Raw genomic sequence first — 14,298 nt, 5'->3', positions numbered from 1 at the left:
CACTTGTGGCAGTTATTTCCACACTGAGATGTGCAGAACAGAAGCCACTCAGCCAGAACTGACCTCTGAAGTTGAAGGGTCCTGAGTCAAAAGCCTTTGCTGCAGCAGTGGCCCGGGCCAGCACCAAGGTTCAGTCAGCACTTCTTGAAGTACTTGCTGACTCTAATAGCCTCACCACAAACACAGCCCAGCTGTGTAAGTTTTGCTATGCCCATGTGTATACCAAGGTGTGCACCAGCACCTCTCAGCAATGTTTTTAAATATCTCAAGGGTGGGTGTCAAGAGGATGGGACCAGACTCCTTTCAGTGGTGCCCAACAACAGGATGAGGCACAATGGGCACAGACTGAAGCACAGGAGGCTCCATCTAAACACAAGGAGAAACTTCTTTACTGTGAGGGTGCCAGAGCACTAAACAGGCTGCCCAGAGAGGTTGTGGAGTCTCCTTCTCTGGAGACATTCAAAACCCACCTGGACACATTCCTGTGTGATCTGCTCTGGGTGAACCTGCTTTAGCAGGTGGGTTGGACTAGATCATCTCCAGAGGTCCCTGTCAACCCAAACCATTCTGTGATTCTGTGACCTGCCTGTGTTAAGTTCCACTATCACCATGTCTCTACCATTACAGCTACCGCTGCCTAAGGAGCGGAAGAGATGACTCCAGGCATTGTGATTTTGGCCGAGGAGCTGCTGACCCCCTTATACACGCCACCCCTGACGGGTTTCGGGCAGGCTGCGGCAGGTGCAAGCCCAACTCCCCTTCAGGCTCGCTGGCTCGGAGGGGCCTGGCCGGTTGGCGGGGAAGCTGCGCCCTCACCGCGGGCAGCGGCCTGCCCTGGAGCAGCACCGAGGCGAAGGGAACCGCCACCCGGAGCCACCTAGCCGTCCCGCCCCGGGGTGCGCAGGCCCAGGGCTGACACCTGGCGCGGCCGAGCCCCAGCGCCCGGGCCGCTGACCGCACGCCCCCAACAGCCGGTAACGGCCGCGGGTCACGCCCCGCCCCGTGAGCACCCAACGCTCCGCCCCCGCCCCGCGGCGCCCGGCTGGCTCGGGCACGTGGGGGGCGTGGCGCAGGGCACGCCTCCTCTTCCCTCCAGACCAATCAGCGCCGCGGAGAGGAGGAGCCCGGCGGCCGGGAACGCCACCGTCCCAGCCAATGGGCCGCGGGGGGGCGGGGCCTAGACGGCGGTGATGGCGGCTGCGGCGGCAGCAGCGTGGGTCTGCTGGCGGGCCGGGCTGCGCCGGGGGAGGTGGAGACTGTGAGTGACGCGGGGACTGCGAGTGACGCGGGTGCGGTGGGCGGGACCGACGGACCCCCGGCGCCGCCCCTCCCCGCTGGCAGCCGCGCTGCCGGGGGGTCTCCCCCGCCCCACCGAGCGGGTGATGTCGGTCCACAGGCCGGGCTGGGGCTGCCACAGGTGGGGGGGGGCCTGGGCTGCCTGCGGGAGAGGCTGTGGGGGCCGGGCCGGGCCGGGCCGGGGCGGGGCGCCTCCGCCGTGCGCCAGCGGGGGGGAAACTGCGGGTCCACCGGTTCCTTGGGTACTCCGTCGGGAAGCCTCTCACGGGCGAGCCCCGGCCTTTCCTTCCCGCCTGCCCCCGCCCTGTGCCCCGCCGTGGGGGCGCTGGTAGCTCGGGCACAAGGAACGTGAGCGCAGAAATTAGTTTCTTGCAGTTACCGCAAAATTACCCTTGCCCGGTTGTCCACTTTGGTGGCTGCTGCGCGGGGAGTGACCGGGGTCTTCCCCATTCCTGCACTGAGCCTCCGACCTACAGGGCCGCTGTGCCACATCTCCTGCAGGGGAAAAGTGTAGAGTCCTGCATCTGGGCAGGAACAACCCCAGGTTCCAGTATAAGTTGGGGAACAACCTATTAGAGAGCAGTGTAGGGGAAGGGGACCTGGGGGTCCTGGTGGACAGCAGGATGACCATGAGCCAGCACTGTGCCCTTGTGGCCAGGAAGGCCAATGGCATCCTGGGGTGTATCAGAAGTGGGGTGGTTAGTAGGTCCAGAGGGGTTCTCCTTCCCCTCTACTCTGCCCTGGTGAGACCACACCTGGAATATTGTGTCCAGTTCTGGGCCCCTCAGTTCAAGAAGGACAGGGAACTGCTGGAGAGGGTCCAGCATAGGGCAACCAAGATGATTAAGGGAGTGGAGCATCTCCCTTATGAGGAAAGGCTGAGGGAGCTGGGTCTCTTTAGCTTGGAGAAGAGGAGACTGAGGGGTGACCTCATTAATGTTTATAAATATGGAGATTCAACTTAAATATGAGAGGAATCTTCTTCACGGTGAGGGTGCCAGAGCACTGGAACAGGCTGCCCAGGGAGTTGTGGAGTCTCCTCCTCTGGAGACATTCAAAACCCACCTGGACACATTCCTGTGTAACCTCATTTAGGTGTTCCTGCTCCGGCAGGAGAATTGGACTAGATGATCTTTCAAGGTCCCTTCCAATCCCTGACATTCTGTGATTCTGTGAAAAGCAGCAGGGGCTGGGTCCACACTGTGGGCTTGCTGCTTTTTAAGAGAATACTGTGTTGCCTCCTCCATGGATAATCCACCCTGGATGGAGCTGAGCACAGGTCATGATGTGGACCGAAGTGGGTCTGTTGGCAGCCCTGTCAGCACCCGTCATCCTGGGCCTGGGGAGGCCCGTGTGAGTCTGAAGGGGTGGCGTGTCCCCCTGCTCCTGCCGCCAAGGTTTCTGGACAAGAGGTTGTTACGTAGACAATGTATGTTCACTTGCAAAGAGACCAAGATAACCAGGTGCTTTGTCACAGGCGGCCCAATAGCTGTCAGGGGGCATGGACATAAGGAAGAAATTTTCTACAGAGTGTGGTGAAACTTGCACAAGTGGTAGATGCCTCATCCCTGGAGACATTCCAGGCCAGGCTGGATGGGGCTCTGAGCAACCTGATCTAGTTGAAGATGTCCCTGCTCATTGCAGGAGGGTTGGACGGGATAATTTTTGAAGGTCCATGCCAACCCAAACTGTTCTATGTTACCTGCAGGCAGGGAATTACTTCTGCCTGTGTGATTGATTGTTGGGTCTGCGTTGATTTAAGGGAGGTTTTCAACAGCCCTCCTAGAGGGAGAGCAGATTTTTGTAGAACTGATATTAGGCAGGAAATCAAGTGTTAATTCATTTTAATATTTCAAGCTTTAAATTCTTGCAATCTCTGCTGAGACCACAATACTGTAAATATTTTATAGTTGACTGACTAAAGAGCATACAGTCTATAATAACTGTAATATAGATGTTACTGCGAACACGCAATATTGATGCTGGTGTTCTTGGAGACCCTCAGGGACAGCTGGACTGCTTTGTGCTGTGCTAGAGGCAGTGTGAAGAACTCACAAAATCCACATTAATCTTTCTTGCCCACAGTAACACTGTCCTGCAGAGCACCCAGGGTCATTTTTCCAGCCTACCTCCTTCAGCTTACTTTTAGAGCCTGTTTCTGGAGAAGATGCATGCATGGATGTGTCTTTTTTTTTTTTTCCTCCTACCTCATATTGGTGCAGAATTATAAATGCTATGCTTTTCTGTTTCTGGTCATGACAAATTTTGAATATTTATAATGTAGGGAGAATTGTACCTGGTGTGAGGGCAATCAGATGATTATGTTTATATGTTCATAGCACCCATTCAGGGCTGGGAGAGGAGGCTGACCACTTGCCTGTGGTGAGGCTGCTCTCTTCCAGCTGTGGTCAGAAGGAGCTTCCTTGGCTGGTGGTGCCACAGGATGGGACGTGGCTCGCAGCCCCCTCACTTGACTCCCAGGGGACATGATGGCCTCCCTGTGGTGGGAACTGCCTGCCCCTTGTCATCAGTGCTGCTGTGCAGCCTGAGAGGCCACCACGCAGGTGGAGACCACAGAATTTGGGGCATCCAAGCAGTCAGAGGCCAGAGCAGGATGAGGCACGAGGAGTCATTGCTCAACTTTGAGCTGGGCAGCCATGTAGCCATGTGCAGCAGGGAGAGAAAATCCAGGGATGACTTAAAATGTCGGCAATCGATGCACGTGTTGCTTGGACTTAATTAGCAGCTCCCTGGTCTTTAGCAGGAGTTGGCAGGTGCCTCTGGGTCTGGACCTTGGTGCTTGCATCGCACAGCACTCATTGCAGCGCTGTCGGGCTGGTACTCAGATTATAGCAGGTATCTCTGATGCCATGCGCCTGGTTTCCAGCTGGTGCCATCCTCTCCTCATGTGGGTGTTGCTGCCCCTGAAAAGCCACTCTGCAGTGCTACTGTGAGAATGCAGACAGAGTATCTGTGTCATTAGCAGACAGGTTAAGCCTATGGTACCCAAAACTGGTTTTTGCTTACTTGCAATGTTCCAGGGCCTTTTTGACATTTCCTATCTGCAGAAGAATTTTGTCTTGTTGGAAAAAGATTAAAAAAACTCCTTCCAGCTGTTTTTTTCATAACAAATGTAGCTGTTCTTCCTGTCATTGTTGTCAAGAACTTCAAATGTGCTTTTAAAGACAATGTTGGCGTAAAACATTGACTATGAAAACTTTCTCGCTAACAGATCTTTGTGAAGGGTTCTCTCTTTGCTTGGTGATTATGCTGTGAGAGAAGAGCATCGCACATGTAAGCTTGATCACCTGTTTGCCCTTGGCTAGCCAAGTGCACATCTGCTTTACCTGTGTTTGAGAAGGTTTTTTTACATATATTTATTTAAATGTCGTATTCCAGGCAGATCTATGCCCACATGCCCACATGCCCATACTGAATCAATCTAAAGTGGTGCCGTTAAGCTCACATCTCGGTGGAGCGCTGCAGCCTATTGAATATAACGTGTGGGTATGTAGAGTGTGTTGTTTCAAAGGTACCAACACACTTGCTTTGCTAGGAGCAAAGGAGCCTGAGAAGAGTAATTAACCCCCTGTCAGATCTTGTTCAGGGACTGCACCTACGTCATCTAAAACTTCTAGAATTGGGAGTTTCTTCTGTCATCTCCAATTGCCATCTTCTCTGCCAGGAATCCACTTCTGTTCTGTCTTGTGTTTCACACTCCAACTTTGCAGCTACTTGGCAAATTAGTGATGATGTTGTTTTTCTTGGATTGGACACTGGAGGGTGCTAATGCAATGAGAGCTGAAATCGTTCTAGCAAATTAAAAGGTTTCCCTTTGTTAGTTCTGAAATACTTTTATTCTTTGTTGCAACGTTTAAATGGAAAGACATGAATCGTGGTCCTTACCAGTAGCTGATCCTGCTCGGCATGTGTAGAGCTATAACCAAGAATATCAATAGTGTGTTAAGTCTGTCAGGGATTTACTTCCTGAAGCTTTATCCAAGAAAATCACTCATTTTATGTTCTACAGGTTTTAAAGTGTATCTTTCGAGATTATGGCCTCGGGGTGAAATTTATTTGAAAGTGTGACTTTCTGGTGATAAAACCACTTTATCCGTCAGAACTGTTGAGCTGTATCCGCAGAATCTGCTTTTCTGCAAGGTCACTTTTGTTCACCTAAAATAATGTTGCTGGCAAGGTGAGAACCTGATAGTGGCTCTCGTGAGGGAGGAGACACCTTGAACACCGCTAATTGAGTCCCCAGTGTTGCAATCCTCTGGGGACAGACCTGATGGAGCCTCAGCTTACCTTGCAACCACCGTCACTGGACCACGTGTCTGGGAGGATGTGGGATGGGGCCTTTCATCAGCCATCACCGCTAGGTCAGGTGAAAACATTACAAAGCTGAGCCTTAGTTCTGGTGTTTCAAATGCACTCAGGCGTTTTTGCCAGGTTAAAGTTGTGTTGGGAGGTCTTAAACCAAAGGAGGTGTCACCTGTCCACTCTGCTCCAGCTTTCTGCTGAACCGCGTCTCCGCTCGCCTCTGCCCTTGCTAGAAAGACACATCAGCTCTGCGTTGTGCATTCTGGCAACTCTATACTTGGCATTAAGGACTGCGAAACTACTGCCTGAGCCAGTTCTCATCCTGGCAACAGCAGAGGTATGATGCTGGCTAATTAATGCTAATGAGAAGCAGGCCGCAAAGCTGAGTGTGTGCAGCTAATCACCGCTGGCACTCCAACCAGTCTGCTTAAAGCTAACACAGTTCTGGACAGTCCTGCCCGGTCCTGTACTTGCCTTTTCGGACCTGTTAGCTGAATGAAAGCCAGTATTCATAAAATGTGTGAGCAAAACAGAATTGAGTACAAATACGCTTTTCTTAGAAATCTTTCTCATTGGGTATGAGTGTTCTCTGTCTCATTTACATTTACAAATTAATTAGGCTATCCCTCCCTGGAAAACGTTGTCACCTTGCTGTATTTTATTGGTCAGGTTTTGTTCTCTCTCAGGTGTTGCAGTTTGCTTACATATGGCTGGTTTAATTTTTCTTTCTTTGAAAAATACACATAATTTTTCTCCAAATTTCTCCTTGAACTGAAGATGTGTATGAGTCCATGGATATGGAAACCAGAATCCTCTGCCATCCTCTTCTGGTACCAGTTGAGACCAGCTGTTCACCTTGCAAACAGATGCGCAACCAGTTTCACACCAAAGTTTCTTGGCTGGTTATCAGAAGCAGCAGAAATGTACCCAGCTGAAAGTTTACACTTCTTTTGCAAACTGAGTTTTAGTAGCTTACTAGAATAGGGTTATAAGGAGATGTGAGTAGAAGAACTTTTTAAAATCATTGTAATAAGTAGTTGTACTGAAGAAAATGTGCTTGAGAGGAGATAACGTAGTCTAAGCACACAAAAAAGATCCGCTTGACAGTGTATTTGTCTTCTTTACCAGCTTTTAGGACAAGACTGCTTCTTCCATTGCACCTCCATGCTTATGAGCAGGGAGCCATGGTATGCCCCCAGGCATCATGTAAAGAACTGACTGTGGTGCCAAAAGGATTTTCAGTTGTGCATTTTATGTAGGTGGTGTCCTAATTTATCTCAGGGGACCTTTCTCTGGGAGAGAGGGTTAATGGACCTGTCACTAAACCTTCTTGATTGTATTGAGTTTCAGTGCAGCCAACTGCAGGATGCTGTCTGGAGGCCCAATGCCACCCCTGTTCCATGGCCCTCCATGGGGAAGGAGGATGCTTTTTCCCTTGGGCGATGCTCAATGCCTTCCAATGTTGAGCCTTCACATGCTTGTGCAGTATTTCTTGGCTAATCGTAAAGGCTGAGTGAGCGGGTTCTCTAGGGTTTTAATGCCTTTTGGGGAGATGGGGCTGCTGGACTTGAAGTCTCTTATGAGTCATTCTACCAAGCTCCTTGATGCTAAGAGTTTTGTAGAGTTTCTGCTCATGAACCCCAGTGTGGTATTTGCTCCTGTCCTCTGCACATCAGGTGGGCTCCTGGTGATGGTCTCTCCCAGACCCCTTCCTCATGCTTCTCTGAGTCTCCTCATTTGGAAAGGGGAAATACTCAATTCACCCTTATTTTGTTGACCAGCCTGTGCATGAAGGTGTTTGTCCAGCCACTGCTTTTTTCATGCTTCTCTCTCCCACCCCACAAGGCCACATGGAGCACAGCAGGTCTGCAGAACTTTGGCTGAAAGTGGGTCTGGAGGTCAGCTGCCTGGTTACTGAGCCCCTGGGTCTTGAATTAGTCCCCTTTGTAATTCTTCCCCTTATTTTCTCATCAGTGCTATATTTACTTCTCAAGTATCCCTGTGTCTTTTAAATCTCCTGGCCTCACTGGTATAAATAGGATTTGCGTGTCCCTGTGAAATGGGCATCACTGGGGCTCCCTGCCTGGTCTTCTCCTGCCCTTTGTGGGCCAGGGTTGACCAGTCATCATGGGCTGAGCGGTCAAACCCGCTTTCTTCTCTGCTATTTTAATTAAAAATGATTGGCATCAGCGACTCTGCAGCGATGAAAGGGAAATGATGAAACACTGAAGAATTCAGGGCATAAAGTCGATCTCTAAATTTTAATGTACTCATTGCACTTAAACAGTTGATACATTTTATTATTGAGCTTTCAGGTGACCTAATTTCCCTTAGTACTGTACATTTAGCTTTATACATCTGCACCTAATTTGTAAAAAAGGACTTAATGAGAAACTTCAAACAGTTTAAATGTCAATTACAAAGAAAGCGAGGTTTTAAAGTTCTAGTAATCTGTCCATATTGGTCATCGAAACATGATCCCAGGTGGACGTTAATTCAAGACAGATGGCATTCCAAAGGCACAATTACAAAGAGCTTATATATTTTCAACACTAACAAGCTGTCACGCTATGTTGTAGCTACACTTCCAATACTGTATAACCACAATTGCCACTTTATCTGCTGCGGGCTCAGTAATAAAAGGGTTTGATTCCCCACTCTTGATACTGTCAGTGGGATTCTGGGGGGGTAAACTGGAGAGTGGGGTTGGTCAGTGTGAATATCTTTCATTCCCTCATTCTATTGGGTAGGGAGTTTGTGGTTTATGAGTTGGGTTTTTGTTTGTTTGTTGTTTTGTTTTGTTGTTGTGTTTGGTTTTGGGGGAGTTGGTGGTTTTTATTTTTTGAGTTGTTGAAATGCATTTCAAAGAAAGTAGGGAAAATATTGAATATGGGCATAACAAGGCTAGCTCATTGCAGACATATTTCTATTTCCTGGCAACGTTATCAGCTGCTAGGCAATAGCTATAATAATTTCTTTAAACCTGCAACATCCTGTATGTTTGTATGTTTTCAGTTTAAAAGTTTTCTGAAAGCCATTGGAATAACGTGTTACTTGGAAGACCAAAGCCCAAGGGACTGATATTGTCCTTACTTGTGGTGGTCGAAGTGGGCACTGGCTTGGCTGCAGCTTGGCAGGATCCCTACACTTTCTGCAAAAGGCAGTTTGAATTATTTCTTTTAGGTGTCTTAAAGTCCTCCTAGGCCCAGAGGCAGAGGTGAAGGGGCTGGAGAAAGCAGGGTCAAGGTAGGACTTCATTAGACTGTGATCAACATGTGGTCTAGGTGATCTAGTTGAAGATGTCTGTGCTCCTTGCAGGGGGGTTGGACTAGATGGCCTTTGAAGGTCCCTTCCATCCAAACCATTCTATGATTCTATGTGGTAGATGGCAAGGTTTGTTGTAGAAGGACTGTTATTGGTATCTAGTTACTAGTTGAGTTAGGCAGTGATCAGCATAACTGAATGATGAAAGAAAATTTGGCATAATTTCCACTGTTTTTTGTTTGTTTCTTGAAACCGGGTCACCAAAAAGGAAGACTTGCATGGCTATGACTAGACAGTGTTTTTGTAGGCATTAAAACTTGTTCACTGCTAGGAACAATATTAATAATGCTCCCTACAAAGGTTTTTAAGGGCACATATCCTCCAAAGAGGTACTGAGAATGAAGAGCCTGTATTTCTGCTAATTTATCTACCTTTCACTGGAAAGTGGAGAAGAAAGCAGAAAGACTAAGATGCTTCATCCTTGGAAGGTGGGAATTAAATGGTGAGGTCATGTTCTTTAATTTTTCTTTTTCATTACTGTGTGTTGTAAACATGTTTTTTGAAAGCATCTTACCTGGCTTCCTTTTTGGAGGAGATGCAAGTGCTATTTGAAATATGCAGCTCACCAACAAGCGAATTGGACTCCTGAGCCACGCTTGAAACAAAATGCCAATTTCACCTACAGTTTTACTAGGTTTCCTGGTTTATTCAGTGGCATTTGTATGGCCTGTAGTAATTGTTTTTAGCAGAAAAAAAAAATACAAACAAAAATTAAAAACACAACCCAAAGCTCATTAGCACTGTATTTGGCATGCCATGAATCGTTAAATCTTTATATAAAAGCAGAAGTAATTTGTAACAAACAAAATCCTTTATTTTTTTAGAAACACTTCCTTTTGAATTTTTGTTTGGACTACTGAGGTACAGTATGTTTTCCAAATGTCAGATGTTATTACCAGAATAGGGGAGGGACCAATTAGTGTTTTAATTAAATATCATGTATAATTCTTTGAGTGTCAGATATACTTAGTGGTGATAAGTGAATAAAATTAGGTGGAAAACAGAACACAATAACTAAATGCTTAGGTAGGGCTTTTTAACCTAAATCTGATGCTAGTGTGTGGTGCTCTCAAGTGGTTTCTCCTTGGATTTTCCCAGTGCTTATCGGGGTAACACACTGCAGTCTTTTTATTTAGATCAGGCTTTGCTTTGAGAGTTAACTAATAGTTCAAGCCCAAGTGGGAAACTTTCTTGCACCTGGAAAATTAGGAGAGCAAAAGCAAGAGACACGTCCCCATCCTTTCCCTGGTGGTTCTTCACCTGCGAATTTGAACTGCAAGCGGTAATAAAAGTTTTGTAGACCTCATTTTATGTGAGATCATTAAGCGACAGGAGAATTCGGGACTAGCTGCCCTTCATAATTCAGGACACTGAAAGGTGCCATTTATAAGCTCAGAGTGCCTGCAGGAAGGCAAAACAGGCTTGTAAAACCCGCGCTCCAAACGCAGGAGGGGAACCGGCTTGTGCTGCTGGCTGCAGCCGTGGAGCAGCAACATTGCAAAGGTGGTGGGAATGGGCTTGAAAAAAACGGAGAAACACCTGCCTCTGAAAGTTGATGTAGCAGCCTGGGTTTTCACACTCCTTGTGTTGATATCTCTTTTCCCCCCAAAAAAAACTCAAAACGTCCCGGGCAATGATTCCAGTAAAAACCTTACCAGCTGTACTTCTTGCGTTATTATCTTTCATGCCATAGCCCACTGTTTTGCTGAGCTGCTAATTTGGCTATAAAATCAGCTTCTCCTGACTTCTTAATAATATTTTGCAAGCGGTGACCTTTGCCCATGATGTGGGCCAGGCATTTTGTAGGGAGAGCTCTCATCTCCTTATTTCTTGAGAAGGAAGAGAGTAGCAGCGTGCACGGCACTTCAACAAAGTGGGTGATACGCCAGCATGCCTGGTCTTCATAAAACTTCTTAGTATGGCTCTAAACAGGCAATACAGTCTGCTAAATACAGAATATGCTGCAGCTTTATGGCCCTAGAAAACCTGAAAGGCACTAGAGCTGCAGCCCAAGGAAATGTTGAGGCCAGTGTTTATTCTCAGAGCAGGTACTGCTTTCCCTATGCGCTTCTCTCTTACTTCCCCTCAGTACAAGACAGACATTGAGGTGCTGGGGAGAGTGCAGAGAAGGGCAACAAAGCTGGTGAGGGGTCTGGAGCACAAGTCTGATGAGGAGCAGCTGAGGGAACTGGGGCTGTTCAGCCTGGAGAAAAGGAGGCTGAGGGGAGACCTTATCGCTGTCTAAAACTACCTGAAAGGAGGTTGTAGCATGGAGGGTGTTGGTCTCTTCTCCCAAGTAACAAGTGATAGGACAAGAGGAAATGGCCTCAAGTTGTGCCAGGGGCGGTTCAGATCAGATATTAGGAAAAAATTCTTCACAGAAAGGGCTGTCAGGCGCTGGAACAGGCTGCCCAGGGAAGTGGTGGAGTCACCACCCCTGGAGCGTTTAAAAGACGTGTAGATGATGTTCTTAGGGACATGGTTTAGTGCTACAGTTAGGTTAATGGTTGGACTCAATGATCTTGAAGGTCTCTTCCAGCCAAAATGATTCTGTGATTCTATTCCTTACATGAGGGTTGGAGCAATCATTTTTAAGTTTCTGACCAAAATACAGCAATTGCTGCCCTGAAATGAAGCATCTGTACCTGTAATTTTGAATGGCCAAAGCTGAACCCTTCTGGTCCAGACAGCGTAAGCCAGCATTCACGGCTTCATTAACGTGCCATGTCTGAAGTTATTTGGGTACCAGATTGCACCATCTGAGCTTAAATTCCAGTGAAGACAAGAGCTGACTGCATGTCAAGTCTCTTTGCAGTGTCTTTGCTTTATTAATCTGTATCAATTCAGTACCTGTGTGTTTACACACGTTGTTTTCAGCAGCAGCTGGCTATGTGGCGCAGTATCCAAACTGTTGTTCTTCCCTACGTTGAGAGAAGCAGCTGCCCTTCAGAAGTGTATTGGTATTATTCCATTTTTTGACACTGCTTTTGTTGCCTCAATTGACGTGCTCGGGGCCCCAAACACTGCACTGAGTTTAGTGTGACCCCAGGGCCTTTGCAGAGCAGGACTCAAACCTTTATATCCACTATTAAAAGACAGTTATGTGGCTGTTTATGTTAGAGCCAGCTGCTTTGTTGCCTATGGACATGCTGGTACTAGACAATTTTTTTTTAATGGTTAAAATGTGATAAACATAGCTGAGTACCTTGCTCTTTCTAAATGGTCTGGCTGCCTTCAGCAACCACTCGGCTTTCTGTGGTAAAATGCGAGTCAGGGTTTCCCAGCTCTCTCTGTAGGGATGTGTCCAAGGCAGCATTCCTGCTACTCCTGTATTTTCTTTGTGAAGGACATACAGTTTCTAGATGGCATGTCATCAGTGTATTTTTAATGACATTTTTTTTATGGTATTTTTCATTTAAGTTCTCTAATTTGTGGTGCATTTATAGATTTTTGTGGGCTCATTCATTTAGGCTTTATATACAAATGCATGCTTTGCAGGCTTGTTGGGATAAACATTCACTTATTTTTTGTCAAATCTTTAGCAGTACTAAAGCACTGAAGGTGCTTTGGGTTGGGTCAGTGCCAAATAGTGATTTTAACATACTGGAAGTATAAAACCTATTTTCTTACTAACTGTTTCTTTGAGAAGTTGATAGATGTGAAAACCATTTCACAGTTAGTTCAACAGGAAAGGAAAACACAAAACAAAACAAAAACCCACAAGCTACTGAGGAAATCTTCCTACCACTACATGCTGCAATATGTCAGAAACACCATTATGTTATAGTTGCATCATTATCTAAAGGAAAAATTGAGTGTGGGTTTGAAGTCGACAAGTGATGAAAGTAGCCCTGAGGTTGTCAATTAGAAAGCCAAGGCCTGGAATTGATAAGTTAATAGCCAGTTCCCTTCTCACCCCCTCGCTTTGCTGCCTGCTCCTGCCTCACTTTAATGCTCCAAACATAAAGAAAAGCCTCCCGTTGGTTTGTGTCCCAAAATTTGTCTCGCTAACATGATTCACTTCAATTCTTGGCTGGTTGCAATATTCTTAGCACGGACAGATAGTTAATCAGGGAGAAATGAGATGTGGCAGGTAGAAAATTCAGTCTCAGAATTATGCCCCCTTTTTGTCTGGTTTTTTAAGTTATTATTATTATTATTTGTTTTGTTTAAATGTTGAACTGTTGTTTCAGACCGTCCTCCTGCAGTACACACGGCAAATTGAGCAGTAGTGCGTAATTTAACTTCTACCGTATGTTTGTTTGCAGGTTTTAAACCCTGAAATTTAATGGCAGACAGTTGGAACCCATGTGTTCCTGTTAAGGCAGAGGGCAACACGTGCGGTTTGTCCTGAAGGGAGATACCGGTTGCCAAAGTTTATGATATAATGTAATATAATACATCGTGTTTCTGTTTTGCTTACCCAGGAGGGAACTAACGTGTTGCCATTTCTCCCAGGCAATACAAGGGTTTAGATAAGTAGGTAAATTTTGGAAAATATTATTTTAAAACCAGGATTTATTCAGATTTTAATAATTCTTTGTGTTCTGTGTTGTGACAACAGTAAGCATATGAAAAGAGCTTTAAAGTAGGATCAAAAGTATAATTCAAACAGGCATTGTGCAAAGCAAAACATGCAATTCATCTTCAGTTTTTGAAAACTTCATGTACAGTGTGAGCTTTCAGGGCTTGTAAAAGGTTGCACCCCCTCTGCAGCCTGAGGTTTTCTGCTCATGGCACAGCTGCTTCAGTGACAATGGAAATTCAATATTTTTTTCACATAGCCCTGTCTCAACCTAGAGCAGATGAGTAATAATTATGAGGATGAGAAGGCAGTTTAATTTGTAAGAACATATCAGTTTTTGACCTTTCTGGTGGTTTCATTGTAACCAGGAAACATCTGTTGAATAGTAAAAAAAATTATATACATGTGTGTGTGTATATATATACATATATATATATAAATAAATAAAGCAGTTGCTACTTACCTGCCAAAATCAAATGAAATGGGGAGCTCTGAGCACAGACTGCTGCTCTGGAGCCTCTCTCCCCTCCAGCCAGATTTCAAAACATGAAATAAATCTTATTCTAGCTTAATTCACACGAAAAGAGAGGTGACATTGTATTAAATGATTCAGAATTGGATGGTGCTTCCTCCTCTGATGTGCTGGCTTTGTCTGAGACCCCTGTGGCAGAGCTTTTGCAGTGCTTCACTGGAGGTTCAGCGCAGAAAAGGTAGTACGTGACTTTCTAAAAGCCCACCTTCCTTCTGTACCATATTTTGACTTACTCTGGAGACAGATGTCTCGTAGTGCCCATAAATAATGAAAATATACAATGACATTGAAAACGTAC

At 46.3% G+C, this 14,298-nt stretch overlaps 1 protein-coding gene across 1 annotated transcript in view; it reads left to right on the top strand.

Moving 5' to 3' along the window:
- Nucleotides 1-1,190: 1,190 nt before the first annotated feature.
- Nucleotides 1,191-14,298, top strand: part of CLYBL (citramalyl-CoA lyase) — a gene marked incomplete at both ends in the record, with an annotated part of 176,579 nt that continues 163,471 nt past the window's right edge. The window contains one exon of the mRNA XM_080357865.1: nt 1,191-1,258. Coding sequence (XP_080213991.1) covers nt 1,191-1,258 — 68 coding nt within the window. The remainder of the gene's footprint in view (nt 1,259-14,298) is intronic.

Source organism: Nesoenas mayeri (genome assembly GCF_963082525.1).
Source record: "Nesoenas mayeri genome assembly, chromosome: 1".
Taxonomy (NCBI): Eukaryota; Metazoa; Chordata; class Aves; order Columbiformes; family Columbidae; genus Nesoenas; species Nesoenas mayeri.
The sequence above is the reverse complement of the archived record's forward strand: the minus strand, read 5'-3'. Positions and strand labels throughout refer to the sequence as shown.